The 20460-nt window shown below is 37.1% G+C and overlaps 1 protein-coding gene across 2 annotated transcripts in view; it reads right to left on the bottom strand.

Moving 5' to 3' along the window:
* The window catches only part of LOC126299334 (uncharacterized), an 864357-nt gene that overhangs the window by 370116 nt on the left and 473781 nt on the right, over nucleotides 1-20460 (bottom strand). For both annotated transcript variants that reach the window (XM_049991164.1, XM_049991163.1), the window contains exons 14-15: nucleotides 18155-18232; nucleotides 4254-4331 (exon numbers count right to left, since the gene is read on the bottom strand). In XM_049991164.1, coding sequence (XP_049847121.1) covers nucleotides 4254-4331; nucleotides 18155-18232 — 156 coding nt within the window. The remainder of the gene's footprint in view (nucleotides 1-4253; nucleotides 4332-18154; nucleotides 18233-20460) is intronic.

The raw sequence follows: 20460 nt of genomic DNA on the forward strand, positions 1-20460 counted from the left end.
CATTTCCATCTATGGGACATTTTGTGAACATTTTTTTTCTAATAAAACCCCTATGTTATTCCAAGCATGTGTGTCAATTTGTACCTCTCTATCTACATTATTCCGTGATTTATTCAGTTTTCAAATTTATACTGACTTTTTGATCACCCGGTACTCTCTTTCTCTCGCTTTCTCTCCCTGTATGCCTAAGTATGCCACAATTCACAATGTTCTGAAGAACTGTTACTCTATGAGGTGATATAAGGTAATGTAAATTGAGTAGGTAAAATGTTATTAGAAATTCATTGGTTTTGATGCGCAGCCTTTGCTATCCCCTAATTTCACCCATACCTCCATGATTTTGTTGGTATAAAAAAGGCTTTGTACTTCTCTATTTTAAAATTAGTTAATATATATAAGGTTTGGGTTATACATGTTTTATGGTACACTATCTCTACGACTTAATAAGTGACACCTCAATTTACTGAAATGTGTTAATGTTTTGTACCCTGAGTAACTTTGTGCAACTACTAGGCACAAAAATAGTCAGACAACAAAAGAAGTTTTTACTTAGGTAATTACAATTTTTCAAATGCACTTAGTCCAGTTCTAACCCAAACCACATGTTAATGTTCTGCAGTAAGCTGATTTATTATGTTTTTTATCCAAATACTTTGATTATAACAGAATTAAGTATTCTGTCATGTTGTTGTTGCATTTAATATTTTGGTATTAGTTCAACTACGTAGAAATTAGATTTTATATTTTCCAGACAATACAAACAACTTCACATCTTGAGGAGGGGGGGTACTGAAACACTAAATTCAGACGAGATTTTTTTCTCCTCAACCTTACAGAAACCATGATAGTTCATTCCTCTTTTGTGAAGCTTTCTGGAATGATTTTAACTACATATATTTTAAGAACTGATAATCTGGATGATGACAATTTCATTTCTTACAGGAGCTATTGAATTGCTGCTCAAAATATGAACAGTTAATATTTTATTGTTTTCTTAACTCACTAAATTCGATAAACTTGACTACATCTAAGTCCCCTGCCACTTACACAAAATGAAAACAATTCTAACAGGACCATCCCACAGCAATAAGGCTCCCACTAGAGCAAACCGTCTTTCCAGCAGTGACTGACATCTTCTTGTAAACAATGTGAGTCACCAGTCCTCTGGAAGGGGTAAGCAATGTACAAGGTGGCAGCAAGTCAAGCAATATTTTAAGCAACTGGTTTATAAAATTTTATTTAGAAGACCCCAGTCAAATCTTTACAAGTTTGCTCCCAAAGCAACTTCTGTAGTGCATACATGACACAAGCTGCCTGCCTATCAGAAGCATCGCAGTTCCATCCAGTTCACACGGCTGACAAAAGATGCTCTCAGCCCTCTGCTGAAACTGCTAGTGAATTCACACCATTGGTTTTGGCAAACAGCATAGGTGGGATACAGGTCACATGTGTGGATGCTGGAGCAATCTGCAGTGCAGAACACAGTTGCCTCACTCTCTTGTGATCGATCCAGACCTCAAACAGAACTGACATCTTTCATGGCAGGCAAAGCCATCAGTTCTATGTTTCATGATTCGCCATCAACATAAGTTAACATGAACCACCTCACCTTCTGCTGCCCATTTCAATTAGTAGTTCACCCTCCTACACTGACCTAAACCTGGTAACTTCCAATCCTAGGCATGCCCCTTGTATTCTGTAAATTTGAATATATTCTCTTTATTTTACCTAATATCATGTTCTGTCATTTAACGGCAGCAATGGATGTCCACTTACAAGACCTGACCAAATGATCTGCTGTATGTTGAATTTGTAAGCTATATGTAACAACCTTTTCCCCTCCCCATGCCTGTATACATATCTGCAGAGCACAGGTGAAAAACAAAACAGACATTTGATGAAACATATGTGGACAGGCAAGAAAATACTAAGTATAGGATAACAGATACACCAGCAAGATAATGCAGAGTATAATTACAAAAATTTCCTTTTTTTTATTTAATTTCCCCATATCGTATCAAAATGTCAACAATAAATTAATTTTATAAACACAGAATAGGCATAGTGTTAACTATTTAGACATATGCCTATCATGAATAACAGTTTGTAAATTCGATTAATCAGAGTATGTTAAAAAACAAATTTTTTCTCAAGAAACTAATCATAAAGGGAGGGGGGCACTCATCTTATATTCAAGCTTGTCTTATACAGGAGTAAATACCATAGTTTTCACTCTGCATGGGAGTGTGTGTAGTATTGAAACTTCCTAGCTGATTAAATATTGTGCCAGACTTCATCTGAAAGCTAGCAGGCATCTCTTGTCTTCTTTATGTGTCTATCGGTGACTCAGCACCTGAATTATTTGGTGAGTTAATTCCTTTACTTATTAAATTAATCACAATGTTATTGCTAGAGCCCAGATTTTCATGCACTATCAAATCATAAAACATGCATACATTCATGCAATGTTATATCATTAAATACGCATAATAAAGATAAAGAATTAAAATATGTCACAGAAAATATTGTTTCTAAGTCACAAGGAGTGACAGATGCATACTTAGCTGAAGATATTTTGGAGAAAGGCTGATCAAGTTGTTAGTTTTTTTTACACTTTTGCAACAAAATATTATTTGTCTTCTTTGTAAACTCAGAATCAGGATACAATCTGATAACTTTGTAATCTTAAAATCAGCAAAACGCACTTATCCACAGGATGATTGCAAAGATTTTTAACCTTTTCAATAAGGGTCTTGGATTCCATCTGTAGCTCCCAACATTGGTATTTCCAAAGGAAAATGCTAAAAATTTGATTTGATGTATATGTGGTCTTGCCTCATATCTGTTTCCTTGAATATCACTATCGTATCTTTAATGCAAACTGTGTTAGTGACCTCAAAAACCTACAGCCCAAAAATGAAGAAAAAAACCTACGTGGCAGTACCTTAAGGCTTTTCAGAAGAATAAAGCAAAGCGATGTCAACTTTAATAGATCTGTAGGAATTCAATGTCTCAAAATTACCACAGTAAAAGATGGCACCATTAATCCAGGTACCCCACCTGGTTAAAAAAGGTTGTAGTGGCACAGCTAAATCTGGAAGAATATCTACAAATCCAGCAACACAGACAAGTGCTTTTAAGAGTACTTTCAATTGGAAAAAAGGGCAGCATGTGACTTATTGCTGTCAGCAGTTTCAAACCTTTGTATTTTGTGAATTAATTTTCCTTTTTTGTATCATTGTTTGTAACAGTGTATTCACACAATTAAATTCTGGACTACCATTTCAGTTACATGATGTAGTCATGGGACAGAAATGTTTGACATTTCAAGTTATGATAAAAAATTTAACATCTTTTCCAGCCTTCATCACATATGGAGCAGCATTGTGCAACAAACAATAACAACAATAACAATACCCATTTTTAATTTATTTTTATTGGACAAAGTATACTGACTTCTACCAACAACTACTGAGCTGAAGTAGGGGACTTGAGCTCACTATGAAGTTAACAAATTGCAACAAATTTGCAGAATTGCCTATGTTCTGCATCTTGGTGCAGTTCATATGAATAAATCAATAAAAGATGGTGTCATATGCTTTATTTAAAAATAAAGTCAAAAATGTGATATAACATGCATTACAAGTGTCCCAATTCATACCACCTTCAAAATAAACATTTACCCAGCAAATGGCCACACATGCAATAATTCATGCAATTTGTGTTTACACGGAAATCCGGACTCTAATTATACACCTGCCTTGGAAAGTGAATAACTCTCACAGACTCATAATAATTTGAAATAAAATCATTTCAATAACCAGGAACTGTCACACGCATGCTTTGTAGTAATAGAATTAATTAATGCTGACTCCCGAACTTTACATTCATTTCTTCCTAACAGTTCCAAAAATGTGCATATGTTCAAATGTATGTGAAGTCTTATGGGATGTAACTGCTAAGGTCATCAGTCCCTAAGCTTACACACTACTTAACCTAAAATATCCTAAGGACAAACACATACACCCATGCCTGAGGGAGGACTCGAACCTCCGCCTAACAATTCCATAATGACAAATATCAAATATCCTATTGAGAAGTATAACTAATATCTGACTGAATCTGAGAAAAATTAGAGCTGCACACTATACAAAGCACAGTTCACAGCATTACCATGTCAATATTTATAGAAATCACTTAAGTGAAAAACTAATTGCGACCATGACTACAGCATAGGTATAGTGAATATATACCTGATTCGTTGTGGTCTCTGTGCCACCAGCTGGGTTTAAAATATTTCTTCTGTCTAGCTGATTCAGCATATGGTTCACCTGTTACAAAATACAACACTGGTCAATGTAAATAAGCAGCTATCAGGAACATTTTGTAACTTTTGTAAACAAAGGAAAGGAAAAAAATGCAATACCAGAGTCATGTGACTGGGAGAAATGAACACGACATGGTGCAATTTATATAAATTAGGATTATGAACACCAAATCATGACCATCATCATCATCATCATCATCTACTACAGGGTGATTATAATTAGAGTAAAGCTTTCAAAACGCTGTAGAAATTACACCACATGTCAGAATGACATCAAATTGCAATGGAATATTATCGGAGAAGAGGGAAAATGTATAGTAGAAAAAAAAATAGTGTGAAAATTGATCAATAGATGGCGCTGTATGTCACAATACATCAATGAAAACACATGTCATGTGCATGACCCATAGAAGTTGGTACAAACACGTCGGGTACATGGTTTTTCCTCCTTACACATGTGTGACGTTCAATATGACTGTTTCAATGCAGGATCGCATTCTGTTTCTATAGCTGCATTACAACAATGATGACTGTACATACATTGCTCTGCAGAAGTTCCGGACCCTGGAGGGTTTGAACAAAGGGATTGGTCTGATGACTGCCATGGTTGTGCAGAAAATGATCCAGAAATTCGAAAAGAAGGGTTCTTTTTGCGTGCAATATGGTAGAGGGAGGAAATGAATTGATTCGACATCAGTGGAAGCAGCGGTCACAGCAATGCAGGAGGAGACAATTGGTGGTGTACAAACATGTAGTGCATGGAGAATTGCCCAAAGACTGGACATACAAATGAGCACGGTGCGTAACATTTTACGAAACAACCTTCTTTGCAATCCATTGGCAATTATCCATGTTCCTGTTGACCCACCAACAAGAGAGACCTTTGCTTTTGAATTTCTTGCTCACATGGAAGTGGACAATGATTGGCAGACGAATATTTTATGGAAAGATGAAGCCCACTTCACAAAATACGTGAATACACAGAATAGTCCAATATGGGCAACGGAAAATACACACGCAAATCAACCAGTACCACTTCATCCTGAAACAGTCACTGTGTGGTGAGGGTTTACAGCATCGTTTACCATGGTGCCACATTTTTTGTGAAGTGACAGGAGCTTCAGGTCCCGGTCCCTGTACCATCAATGGTAAGCGCTGTGAGTGTCTTTTGTGCAATGATGTCATTCCAGCTTCCTAACAGCGTGGATGTGTGGATGGGATCAGGTTTATTATACATGGCACACCTCAGCACATTGCAAATCCAGCTAACCAGCTGCTAATGCACTATTACAGAAATGCTAGAATTATCAGCCACCATTTCTGTTGTATCCGCAGACCCAACTGACCAACCAACCAACCAACTCGCACACACGTGCCCTGACCGTGACATCGCTGGCCACAGTTCTTGTCACAGCCGTCGGCGTCTCAGGGCATTACCGCTGATGGAGGTGGCTGCGCCATGGCTGAGCTCGGGTACGCAGCAGCCTCTGCCTTTTGCATATAAGGAGGAGCACTGGCCCCGAGACGGACAGTCTATTGTCGATTGACTATTGCTAGCCTTTCATGTAGTTTATAGCAGAGCCACTGCAGTGTGATATTTGCTATTGTATTCGAATAGGCTCAGGACACAGATTACTCCTGGATATTACTTGTACTTGTATTGTTGGTACACGTTTCGTCAGAAATAAAGATAAGTTATCTCTTCATTCTAGTTGGCGCAATTTTTATCATTAACTATTTTTCGGACAACAGATATAGCTACATCCTCGTCACTACCCACGCTTTATACAATTTTCGGTGGCTGCCCCAAAACTACCACCGAGGACCTTGGGTTTGGGAGCCGTCACAAAAATATCACCACAGTAGCTGCTGATGGAATATATCTGAGGGAAGGTATTTAACATACAACTGTAACCCACCCCTTTCCCCTATCTCTCTCTCTCTCTCTCTCTCTCTCTCTCTCTCTCTCTCTCTCTCTTGCCATGCATGGCAACCTTTTCGGGGAATATTGCTGAAGTTGAAGTGCTTTCAAATGGAAAGGCTACATTTTATTCTTTTTTTAACAAGAACTGTACCCAATTAAAGAACTGTGGATGGAAGGACTGTGTACACGTGACCTGTAAATGGCTGGAAAACTGCATAAGAACTGTGATAAATAGGCTATGAACTGTGTTTGAATTGTTATTGAGGTTTTGTTGAACTATAATAAATCAAATTTTTTGTTGCTATGAAAGTGATGTTAGTGTAAACCATGAATAGGAAGTGCTGAGGTGCTACGACAATAAAAGTTAATGTTTTAAGCATGGCTGATAGGATTACATTGTAAATCATCTCTTAAAGATTTGTCATGCTACAAGATGGCACATCGTCCATAGCAGCACGAGACATCCATGGACAACATGTACAGTGACAGCACACAGTGGTGAGTGCAGTTAGCATTATAGAGCACATCTGATGTGTCTCTTTCAGCACACAACAACAGCGGAATTGCAGCTAGGGGTGCAACCAACAGCTGTGAGGATCAACAATAATACGTCAAGGAAGAACAGTAGAGTTAATTTTACGCTTGCACATAGCAGTCTAAGATTTGTAATTGGAACATCAGTAATAGTAAAATGTCTGGATAAAAGAATTTAGACATGCTCTTGGCAGTAGATAAGGAATTCAGTTGCACAGTAGTAGGGATGATTCGGTGGGTCAGATACAAATAAATGGTAGTGAAATCAGATATGGGTTTAATTTTATGTTCAATTCAGTCAAAAATAATTTTAGTAAATCCATAGATTCAGACTTTTCTGTTAAATCTGAAATAGAGAATTAAAAAACCAATAATCTCACTGAGTATTTTGAAGTAGCCATGAATGATTTGAATGCTAATGTAGAATTAATTAATACTGAAGACAATAAAAATTTAGAGTTAGTGGCAAACAATGATAATGTAAACTCAGAATGTGTAGTATCTAGTCAGTTCGTTGCAGGATTTGCAAACATATTCTCAGTTTGAATATAATGAATTTCCTTGAGACAGAGAAGTTGCTGTCCATGCATCAGCATTGCTTTAGAAAGCATCACTCCTGTGAAATGCAACTCGCCCTTTTTTCACACGATATCTTGCGAACCATGGAGGAAGGGTGTCAGACGGATGCTATACATTTCTTGACTCAGCATTTAACTCAGTGCCCCACTGCAGACTCCTAACTTAGGTACAAGCATATGGGATTCGTTCCCAAATATGTAAGTGGCTCGAAGACTTCTTAAGTAATAGAACCCAGTACATTGTCCTCGATGGTGAGTGTTCATCGGAGGTGAGGGTATCATCTGGAGTGCCCCAGGGAAGTGTGGTAGGTCCGCTGTTGTTTTCTATCTACATAAATGATCTTTTGGATAGGGTGGATAGCAATGAGTGGCTGTTTGTTGATGATGCTGTGGTGTACAGGAAGGTGTCATCTTTGAGTGGTTGTAGGAGGATACAAGATGACTTGGACAGGATTTGTGAGTGGTAATAAGAATGGCAGCTAACTCTAAATATAGATAAATGTAAATTGATGCAGATGAATAGGATAAAGAATCCCATAATGTTTGAATACTCCACTAGTAGTGTAGCACTTGACACAGTCATGTTGATTAAATATTTGGGCGTAACATGATATGAAGTGGGACAAGCATGTAATGGCAGTTTTGGGGAAGGCAGATAGTCGTCTTTGGTTCAGTGGTAGAATTTTGGGAAGATGTGGTTCATCTGTAAAGGAGACTGCTTATAAAACACTAATACAACCTATTCTTGAGTACTGCTTGAGCGTTTGGGATCACTATCAGGTTGGATTGAGGGAGGACATATAAGCAATTCAGAGGCAGGCTGCTAGATTTTTTACTGGTAAGTTTGATCATCACACGAGTGTTACGGAAATGATTCAGGAACTCGGGTGGGAGTCTCTGGAGGAAAGGAGGTGTTCTTTTCGTGAATCGCTACAGAGGAAATTCAGAGAACAAGCAATTAAGGTTGACTGCAATACAATTTTACTGCCGCCAACTTATATTTAGCGGAAAGACCACAAATATAAGATAAGAGAGATTAGGGCTCACACAGAGGCATATAGGCAGCCATTTATCCCTCATTCTGTTCGGGAGTGGAACATGGAGAGAAGATGCTAGTTGTGGTACGAGGTACCCTCCGCCACGCACTGTATGCTGAATTGCGGAATATGTATGTAGATGTAGAATCAGTATGATTCAGTATGATTATCAGTATATGAAATCTACACTAAAATTAATTTTGCACGAACAAAAAGTAGCACAAATGAAAACAGATAATGGATTACAGGAAATTAATTTGGGAATAGCACAACTTAATACTAAGTTTGATGCACTGGAACAAAAGGTTATAAACCTTGAAGTGAAAAATGAAGGATGCTGCAAGAAACTAGATTATGAAACACAAGAATGGGGTAAGAAATTAGAAGTTTGTAAGTCAGAAATTAATATGTAGATTGACCATGAAATCAAGGATTTGCAGGATCAAAATGGAGTAACATAAACATCAATTAATGACATTAGTAACATAAAGCAAGACCAAAGCAAATCCATCAAAGCATGTAATGAGAAACATTGAATATACTGTAATAATAAAGTATCAATAATGACCATGACATAATTAGTCATAATATTTCACATGCAGAATCTTCTTGTAAAGGCAACACAAGTGTGATTCAGGGAAAACTGAGAAAAATAGAGCAAACAGCACTTCTTGAGATGCAATACAAAACAGAAAATGAAGGTAAACAGAAGTCCAAATTTGGTATGAACAAGAAATAAAAAAACATATTGTTCATGTATGTGACATAGAAAATCATGCCAATGTATATAAATTGCATCATTTCTCTCGTAAGGTAACTGTACAACCAGTAGCTTTCATTAGTTTGAGAGCATCTTGCCTGAAAACACAGCAGAACAACAAAAATGAAACATGTGACAAGTAGGTTTGAAGGAGAAGCAAAATCATGGGGAACAGGGGTCAGCAACACATGTAAATCATATAAGGAATTTGTTGAAGCATTATTGAATAAATACTGGTTTTGTAGCACACAAAACAGAGTGAGAGGTGAAGTAGTTGTGCAAAAAGAGTTGCGTGGTGAAAAAGTCATTATACCACAAATTAATAGGAGTAAGGTACTAGAGCTGGGAAGGGAAAATTGGTACAGTTGATTCATGAAAGTATAGAGGGTGGATCTCTGGCCACACATGGTCAAATACCTGTTGTCACAGGTAGGAAAAGTAGGTTACATCAAAAATTCCCTAAAACAGATGTAACACTAGAATATATAATGTTGCACTACATACAATGTTATTACTTCGAACCACAGATAATGAAGTCGAAAAAACTGTTCAAAAAATATAAAATAAAAACTCAGCAGGCTTAGATGAAGTACCAATGTGTGTACTGAAACAATGCATAGTGACTACACAAAACCTCTCAACAAATATAATAAATTAATCCCTTTACATCAGGGACATTTCCAAAGCAGTTAAAAATTACCAGCCCATTTACCTGCTGCCAGCATTATCAGAAATAATAGAAGCAATTATGACAGACAGATTAATGAATTACCTGAATAAATACAATCTTTTAAGCAACTCATAGTTTGTTTTCACAAAAGGTGTACTTGATGCTCTTGATAAAGATGAGTGTGTCACGGGCATATTTTTGGATCTTTCTAAAGCATTTGATACAGTTGACCACAACATTCTATCATATAAATTAGAAGCATTAGGAATTAGAGGGGTAGCTAATGAAGCTAATGACTGGTTTCGGTCTTACCTACCAGATAGGACCCAAAGAGTAGAGATAACTCATACTTCAAATAGATCTAAACAGTTAGTAAAGCTCTTATCAGAATCAAAATACATTAATATAGGGGTTCCGAAAGGTAGCATATCAGGACCAATACTGTTCCTGATATACGTCAATGACATTCCCAGTAGTGGTACTCATGTTGAAAAAATTCTCTTCACAAATTACAGCAATATTATAGTTACAGAGAAAACAAGAAAACTCCTTGCTGAGAAAGCAAATGAAACTCCCAAGGAAGTTTATGATTGGTCAGAAAGCAATAAAGTGTCATTGAACATAAAGAAAACTAATGCCATGAACTTCAGTTTGAAGAGGAAAATGACACTGTTAAATTAAATGTAGATGGCACCCCCATAGGCTGTGTAACAAACACTAAGTTTCTAGGATTGAATATTGATTCTCAGGTGAAGGGATGTGAACACAGAAAGGTACTTGCAAACAGAATGTTATCAGAGTGTTATGCACTTAAAATCCTATCATCAGTGTGTAACATGCAGTGTCTTTTACTTATATATTATTCATATGTACACTCAATTCTTAGCTACGGCATTCTGTTTTTGGGGAACAAATGTACAAAATATGAACACAATTTTCAAACTCCATAAATGAGCCATAAAGACAATAACCAAAACTACTAGTTGAGCTCACTGTAAAGATCTGTTCAAAACAATGGAAATTTTAACTGTCCATGTGAATATATTTATCAGTCAGTTGTATACGTCAAAAATAATATTGGGAATTACTGCACAAACCGGTCTGTAGATGACCACGCAACAACAGATAGACACAACTCATCTTCACCCCAAAAAAAAAAAAAAAAAAAAAAAAAAAAAAAAAAAAAAAAAAAAAAAAAAAAAAAAAAAAAAAAAAAAAAATCAAGGTTTACTTCAATAAAACAGAGTAGGGGTCTTACAAAAAAAATGTTATACAAATAAATAATAATAATAATAATAATAATAATAATAATAATGCATGCAACATTCCACATAAAACCATCACTTTATGTTTTTTTCCAAACATTCTCCTTTCTAGAAATACTTACCCCCAAGCTATGCATAGCACACACTAACAACTATTCCTCTTTTTGAACTCATTATCTCACTTATTATCGATGGATGCTGACCCAGTTTTCCAAGATAGCAAATGGGAGGTAGTGGTACAGAAAATGGCCCAGAGTTCACCAGTGTGTGTGTGTGTGTGTGTGTGTGTGTGTGTGTGTGTAGTGAGTGAAGTGTTATGAAACAATGCATGTATAGTGTGTGCAGCGACTGATAGTGAGATATGAGTGAACAGTGTGGCATTGCATTATTAAATAAGTTATTTGTAGTAAAAGTATTGTATATCACGAGCAAATCTGATGATTGTCTCTAACTAGAAGTCTGTAAATATATGTTTATATGAATTAGCTTATTTTAAATTGATCTAAACTTGTAAATACTTTGTTATGTCCTATATCCTTGTAATAAGAGATCTACAGATGAATAAAGCTGCTGCTGCTGCTACTACTACTACTACTATTAGTACTAAGATCCCATACTGAAGTTCAATGCCACCTAGACATCAATAGACACAGACTTGATAGTCAGTTTCTGTGAGAGACTGCTAGCAAAAAATGGTCAAAACCATACTGCATTCGGCTATGGGAGACGAAGTTATCACTTCACTTCTAATAAGCATCATATGGGGGTAGATTAGGAGGGTGCTTTTGAGAAAGTGTGAATGAAGCACCTCATTCCATCACAGGAACACCACAACAAAAATATTAGATGAAATATCAATCAATGACATTACATAATATTATGACTACTACACCTCAGGGGGCAATGAAGTTCTTTGTATTGTTACGCAATTGATGGTTACCAGGTGTCCAAGTTAACTGACTGTTTCCTGTTGTTAGTTCTTCCCCTTCTTTCATTCAGAACTATATCTGTCCACTTTAACATTCTTCACTATTATGATTAAGATGAGAATATTTGTTTGTACTGAGTGTGAAAACAAATTATCCAAGCAGAGTAAACATCTGTACAGAGTCGCAGCCAGTCAAGGAATATTTTAGGGAATTGATTTAAAAAAAATTATTTAAAAGTACCCAGTCAAATCTATACATGTTTTCTCCCACAGCAACTTCTGCTGTGCCTACGTGCCAAGTTGCCCGCCTTTCAGAACAAAGGCAGTCTGTCCACTTGAAGCTGCTGACAAAAGCATCTTCACACTCTGCTGAAACTGCTAGTGAATTCACACCATCAGTTTTAGCCAATAGCATACATGGGATACAAGCCATGTGTATGGATGCTGGAGCATTCTCCAATATAGAAATCATTTGTCTCAGTCTGTTGTGATCCAGATATTGAGCAAACCAGACCTCTTTCTTGGTAGGCAAGTCGCTGGCTCTGCATTTAATAACCGGCCACCAACATAACTTAACATGAACCACCTCCTCATCTTTTGCCCATTTATTTAGTTGTTCATCCTCTTAGACTGGCCTAAACCTGGTAACTTCCTCCCTAGGCATGCTCTTTGTATACTATACATTTGAATATATTCTATTTAGTTACCTAATTTCTTGTTCTGTCATTTAACAGCAGTCCTGGATGCCCACTTGAAAGACCAGATCATCCCACTTGCTGCACTTTGTAGACATAAGCTGTATGTAATAACCTTCTTCCCTCTTCCTCCCCATGTACACTGGTATCAGAAACATGATTCATTCTCACCGTCTGGTCTATAGGATGGCTGTTTACTTTTTGTTCATGTTAGATGGTGTGTGGTCAGTCAGAACCCACGGCTGTTATTCTTTTGTGAGTCAAGCCTGGGCGCTGCAGTGCATAGGATACAATGCCTCAGGAGATACTGCATCTGCACATACCAGCGTCTGGGGCAATGTGTACTACCAACCTGTAGCAGCGCACCACTCCAACATGTGAGCACTGACTACACTGAGCTGCATCTCATTGCACAAGTACATGCTGTGAGCATGGTGGCCCCATTTGTATTTCACTTCCATTGAACCTGTTTAATGCAGTAAATTTCTTATACATGTTTTAAACTCTGTTGTTGTTGTTGAAGTATTTCATGCTTAGTTCTAGTGATGAGAAGTTTCTTAAGTTATATTTTTGAGAGTTTTCTATTAATCTCCAGGGATGTGCAGATAGCACATTGTGTTTCATAACCACAGAGTCCCCAGCTGTTCATGACACTTTTTTCCATTTCATTTTCATGTCATGATCAATTCTTTTTTTCTTCTTCTTCTTCTTCTTTTCTGTGAGCATCATTTCTGTGCTCTCTGATCAAAGTAGGCTCCTATTCCTTGCTCCGCAGATGTAAACACCTTAAGGGCTCTATAGACCCTATGCCTTCAATCTGCACCTGCAAGGTGTCCGAAATCGTTGGCCACTAAATCTTTTTACCTTGATGGGGATTTATTTTTATTGAAAGATCAGAAGCAGACGTGAAATCAGCATCTACGCCGTGTAAGAAATGTGACAACCATAGTGTCTAATGATCCTGGTATTGTCTATCAGTTACTATTGGTATTAGGTGACTTGAGACCCCAAATGCACACACAGTCATAATTATACAATGAGCACTTGTGTTGCCAAAGCTGATAGGATACAGTGTGACATGCTGGATTGCGGTGTTAGAGCTGCAGCTTTTTAGATTCAGTTCAGCTCATAGGTATACCTGCTTAAAGGAAGTCCCTCTAGCAAAGGAATCACCTTCAGAGAATCTCAGATAACCAAGTAGAGAATAATTAGCATATTTCATCAAAACATAAGAGGTATTAAAGATAAAGTTAGTGAACTGCTTATATATGTTGATTGTAAAATTACTGGTATGTTGGAGTACCACTTAAACAATTTGACAATTCTGAGGCTTCCTTTACCAAGATACAGATTCGCTGGCTGTTTTTCAAGGAGTTCCTTGTGGGGTGGGGGAGTGGCTATGTACATAAAAAACAGTATTCCATTTGAATTCGTAGATGTATCATGGCACTGCACTGAACAGGTATATGAATGTTGTGCAGGGGCAATTGAACTCAAAGAAAGGAAACTTATAATTTTTGTTGTTTATAGGTATGCTAACTCTGACTTCTGAGAATTTCTGGTCAAGCTACAGACAGTTCTTGACTCACGTTATACTAAGTACCAGAAATTAGTTATATGTGGCAACTTCAACATGAATTTTGTATATAATGGTGCAAGAAAAAGGATGTTGGTAGATCTCATATATTCATATGATCTGCTGCAGACTGTTGTTTTCTCAACCAGGGTGCAGGGGAACAGTAGCACAGCCATACACAATATTTTCATTCATTTTTCTTTACTAGATGGGCATTCTGTTAGTAAAAGGATGAATGCCCTTTCAGAACATGATGCACAAATTATGACACTAAAAGGCTTTTGCACTCAAACAAATGTTACATATAATTACAAACTAAGTAGGAAAGATACTCCAACGGTAAAAGAGTGTTTCTCAAACCCTATTAAGGAACAAGAGTGGCAGGGTGTTTCTAATGCCGATTACATAGATGACAAATGTAACTCTTTCCTTAACACATTTCTCATGCTATTTGAGAGCTGCTTTCAATTGGTGTGCAGCCTTTGCTATCCCCTAATTTCACCCATATCCCCATGATTTTGTTGGTATAAAAAAAGGCTTTGTACTTCTCTATTTTAAAATGAGTTAATATAGATAAGGTTTGGGTTATACAAGTTTTATGGTACACTATTTCTATGACTTAGTAAGTGACACCTCCATTTACTGAAATGTGTTAATGTTTCATAGCCTGAGCAACTTTGTGCAACTACTAGCCACAAAAATAGTTTGACGACATAGCAAGTTTTGAATTAAGTTATTACCCTTTTTCAAATGCACTTAGTCCAGTTCCAACCCACACCACATGTTAATGTTCTGCAGTAAGCTGATTTATTATGTTTTTTAACCAAATACTTTGATTATAACAAAATTAAGTCATGTTGTTGTTGCACTTAATATTTTGGTATTAGTTCAACTCCGTAGAAACGTAATTAATACAAAGAACTAGACATTTTAGCAGGGCGGAGGGGGGGGGGGGGGGCTGTAAACCATTAAAAGATCAGTGCTGATCTGGACAGCTTCTGCTTTCTATGACAATGAGTTTACTACTGAAACACTAAATTAGTAGTAGATTTTTTTTCTCCTCAACCTTACAGAAACCATGATAGTTCATTCCTCCTTTGTGAAGCTTTCTGGAATGATTTTAACTTTGTATATATTAAGAACTGATAATCTGGACGATGAATGATTTCAGTTATTACAGGAGCTATTGCATTGCCGCACAAAATCTTAACAGTTAATATTTTACTGTTTTCTTAACTCATGAAATTCGATAAACTTGACTACATCTAAGTATCCTGCCATTTACACTAAATGAAAACAACTGTAACAGGACCCTCCCACAGCATTAAGGCTCCCACTATGGCAAATCGTCTTTCCAGTAGTGACTGACATCCTTTTGTAAACAATGTGAGTCACCACTCCTCTGGAAGGGGTAAGCAATGTACAGGGTGGCAGCAAGTCAAGCAATATTTTAAGCAACTGGTTTATAAAATTTTTTTGGAAGACCCCAGTCAAATCCTTACAAGTTTGCTCCCAGAGCAACTTCCATAGTGCACATGACACAAGTTGCCTGCCTTTCACAACCAATGCAGTTCCGTCCAGTTCACGCTGCTGACAAGAGAGGCTTTCAGCCCTCTGCTGAAACTGCTAGCGAATTCACATCATTGGTTTTAGCAAACAGCGTGGGTGGGATACAGGTCACATGTGTGGATGCTGGAGCATTCTGCAGTGCAGAACACAGCTGAATCACTCTCTTGTGATCCAGACCTCAAGCAGAACATACGCCTTGCATGGCAGACAAAGCCTCGAGTTTTACGTTTCATGATTGGCCACCTCCCCTTCTGCTGCCCATTTCAATTAGAAGTTCAATCGCCTAAACTAGCCTAAACCTGGTAACTTCCAACACTAGGCGTACCCCTTGTATACTGTAAATTTGAATATATTCTCTTTATTTTACCTAATATCCTGTTCTGTCATTTAATGGCAGCAATGGATGTCCACTTACACAACCTGACCAAATGATCTGCTGCATGTTGTCAACATAAGCCATATGTAACAACCTTTTCCCATCCCCCTGCCCATGCACATACCTGCAGAGCACAGGTGAAATACAGACATTTGATGGAACATATGTGGACACGCAAGAAAATACAAAGTATAGAATTACAGATACACCAGCAAGATAATGCACAGTATAATTACAAAAATTTCCTTTTGCTTATTATTTTCCCCATATCATATCATAATGTCAACAATAAATAAATTGCATAAATACAGAATAGGCATAGTGTTAACTATTTAGATATATCCTTTTCATGAATAAGAGTTTATAAATTTGATTAGTCAGAGTGTGTTTATCCCAAGAAACCACTCATAAAAAGGAAAAAGGGGGGGGGGGGGCTCATCTTATATTCAGGCTTGTCTTATACAAGAGTAAATACCATATTTTTCACTCTGCATGGGAGTGTGTGTAGTATTGAAACTTCCTAGCTGATTAAAAAATGTGCCAGACTTCATCTGAAAGCTAGCAGGCATCTCTTGTTTTCTTTATGTGTCTGTCAGTGACTCAACACCTAAATTATTTGGTGAGTTAATTCCTTTACTTATTAAATTACTCATAATGTTATTACTAGAGCCCATACTTTCATGCACTATCAAATCGTAAAACATGCAGATATTCATGCAATGTCATATCATTAAATACATTTAATAAGGCAGATAAAGAATTAAAATATGTCTCTTACTGACAACATAATAAAAATTACCACAGTAAAAGATGACAGCATTAATCCAGGTACCCCACCTGGTTGAAAAAGATTGTAGGTGCACATCTAAATCTGGAAGAATATCTCTAAATCCAGCATCATGGACAAGTGCTTTTAAGAGAACCTCCAATGTGGAAAAAGGGCAGCATATGACTTATTGCTGTCAGCAGTTTCACAACATTTGTATTTTGTGAATCAGTTTTCCATGTTCATATCATTGTTAGTAACAGTGTATTGACACAATCAAATTTTAGACTACCATTTCAGTTACATGATGTAGCACATGGGCTAGCAATGTTAGACACTTCAAGTTATGATTAAAAAAATTAATATCTTTCCCAGACTTCATCACATATGGCGCAGCATTGTGCAGCAGCAGCAACAACAACAACAACAACAACAACAATAATAATAATAATAATAATAATAATACCCTTTTTAATTTAATTTTATTGGCACAAAGTATACTGACTTCTACAGACAACTACCGTGCTGAAGTAGGGCACTTGAGCTCACTATGAAGTTCACAATCTACAACATATTTGCAGTATTGCTTATGTACTGCATCTTGGCGCAGTTCATATGAATAAGTCAATAAAAGATGGTGACACACACGTTATTGCGAAAAAAAAATCTCGAAAATGTGATATAACATGCATTACAAGTGTCCCAATTATACCATCTGCAAAATATACATTTACCCAGCAAATGGCCACACATGCAAAAATTCATGCAACCAGTGTTTACACAGAAAACTGGACTCTAGTTATTATACACCTGCCTCGGAAAGTGAATAACTCTCACAGACTCATAATTATTTGAAATAAAATCATTTGAATAACCAGGAACTTTGACACGCATACTTTATAGTTATAGAATTAATTAATGCTGTCTCCCAAACTTCACATTCATTTCTTCCTAACAATTTCATTATCACTAATATCAAACAATCCCATTGAGAAATATAACTAATATTTGACTGAATCACAGAAAAATTATAGTTGCACACTATACAAAGCACAATTCACAGCATTACCCTGTCAATATTTATAGATATCACATAAGCGAAAAACTAATTGCGGACATGACTACAGGATAAGTATAGTGAATATATACCTGATTCATTGTGGTCTCTGTGCCACCAGCTAGGTTTACAATATTTCTTGTGTCTAGCTGATTCAGCATATGGTTTACCTGTAAGAAAATACAATACTGGTCAATGAAACTAAGCAGCTATCAAGAACATTTTGTAACTTTTGTAAACAAAGGAAAGGAAAAGAATGCAATATCATAGACGTACTGGCAGAAATGAACAGTACCTGGTGAAATTTATATAAATTAGGATTATGAACACCAAACCATGACCATCATCAGAATCATCATCATCATCTACTACAGAGTGATTATAATTAGAGTTAATCTTTCAACACGCTGCAGAAATTACACCACTGGTCAGAATGACATTAAATCGCAATGGAATATTATCGGAGAAAAGGGAAAACGTATAGCAGAAGAAAGAAAAAGTGTGAAAATTGATCAGTGGATGGTGCTGTATGTCACAATAAGTCAACGAAAACACCTGTCATGTGCAAAACCCACTGTAGTTGGTATAAACACGACGGGTACACAGTTATTCCTCCTTTCACAATTGCGAATGCAGGAATGTGCTCAGCGTCTATAGCTGCATTACAAGAATGATGACAGTGTACACATAGCTCTGAAGAAGTTTCAGACCGTGAAGGGTTTGGAAAAAGGCATTGGTTTGATGATTGTCGTGAGTCTGGTAAAAATGATTCAGAAATTCAGAAAGACGGGTTCTTTTTGTGTGCAAGATGGTAGAGGGAGGAAATGAATTGATTCGACGTCAGTGGAAGCAGCGGTCACAGCAATGCAGGAGGAGACAATTGGTAGTGTATAAACATGTAGTGCATGGAGAATTGCTCAAAAACTGGACATACAAATGAGCATGGTGCGTAAAATCTTATGAAACATCCTTCTTTGCTATCCATTGGTAATTATCCATGTCCACAAGTTGCTTCTTATTGACCCACCAGCAAGAGAGTTTTGCTTTAGAATTTCTTGCTCACATGGAAGTGGACAATGATTGGCTGTGGAAGATTTTATGGACAGATGAATCCCACTTCCATCTGACAAGACATGTGAATACACAGAAGTGTCAAATTTGGGCAACGGAAAATCCACATGCAAATCAACTAGTACCACCTCATCCTGAAACGGTTCGTGTGTGGTGAGAGGTTTACAGCATCATTTACCATAGTGCCAAATTTTTTTGAAGTGACAGGAGCTTCAGGTCCTGTTCCCTGTACCATCACTGGTAAGCGCTGTGAGTGTCTTTTGTGCAATGATGTCATTCCAGCTCTCCAACGGCGTGGATGTGTGGATGGGATCATGTTTATGCAAGAAGGCAGTTCTCTGCACACTGCAAATCCAATTAACCAGCAGCTGAAACACTATTACAGAAATGCTAGAATTATCAGTCACCATTTCCCTACAGCCTGGCCGTCCCAATCACCTGATTTTAATGTGTATGACTTCTGGCTGTGGGGCTATCTGAAACATGATATGTACAGTGTTCTGACTGCCAACTTCACTGCACTGAAGACACACATTGTGGAACACATCCTGAACGTGACACTGGAAAGACTTCCATCACTTGTGGAAAATGCTGTTTCACAATTTCAACTTCTTGCAGAAAGCAGTGGACAGCATTTTGAACATGTTTTATACCAGTCACACAGAAATTAATAATCCAATTTGATTTTGATTGATGCTTTCTATGCAGTTTTTGCCTCAGGATGGTTAAAATTCGATTTTTCTCATCTGATGTGATATGACCTTGCCATGGTGGATAGGCTTACGTAACTAAGAGTATCACTCCTGTGGGGCCATGAACATTGAGTAGTACAGTTTGTTTAACGTCAAGTGTACACCTTAGGCATTGTTGTATGATTCATTTGTCATTTGTAGTAGAGAATCATTAAATTATGAAGCTTACAGGGCCATGTATTGCTACATTTTGTAACTGTTTATTTTTCTTCTTCCATATGTTTTCCCCTCTCTCCAATAATATTCTGTTGCAATTTGATGGCATTCTGAACAGTGGTGTTATTTCTGCAACAGTTTGAAAGTTTAAATTTAATTAGAATAATCCTGTAGTACTACTACATTTCTATTCAGTTAAGTGTGATCTAGTTCATCATCATAGAAGTACCCAGTGAAGTAGGTAACTCTGTGGTTTTCATGAAGATGAAGTAGTGCACAAATTGGTGAGGCTATAGACTCTTTGTTACTGAAAAACTTCCCTTTGTCCATTTCTGCATGTTTTGACAAATACTTCAACAAACACTTAATTCTACAGCTCCATCTTCTCCGCACTATGCCATCTGTCTCTAGGGTACAAG

The sequence above is a fragment of the Schistocerca gregaria genome, chromosome X (genome assembly GCF_023897955.1).
Source record: "Schistocerca gregaria isolate iqSchGreg1 chromosome X, iqSchGreg1.2, whole genome shotgun sequence".
NCBI classification, from domain to species: Eukaryota; Metazoa; Arthropoda; class Insecta; order Orthoptera; family Acrididae; genus Schistocerca; species Schistocerca gregaria.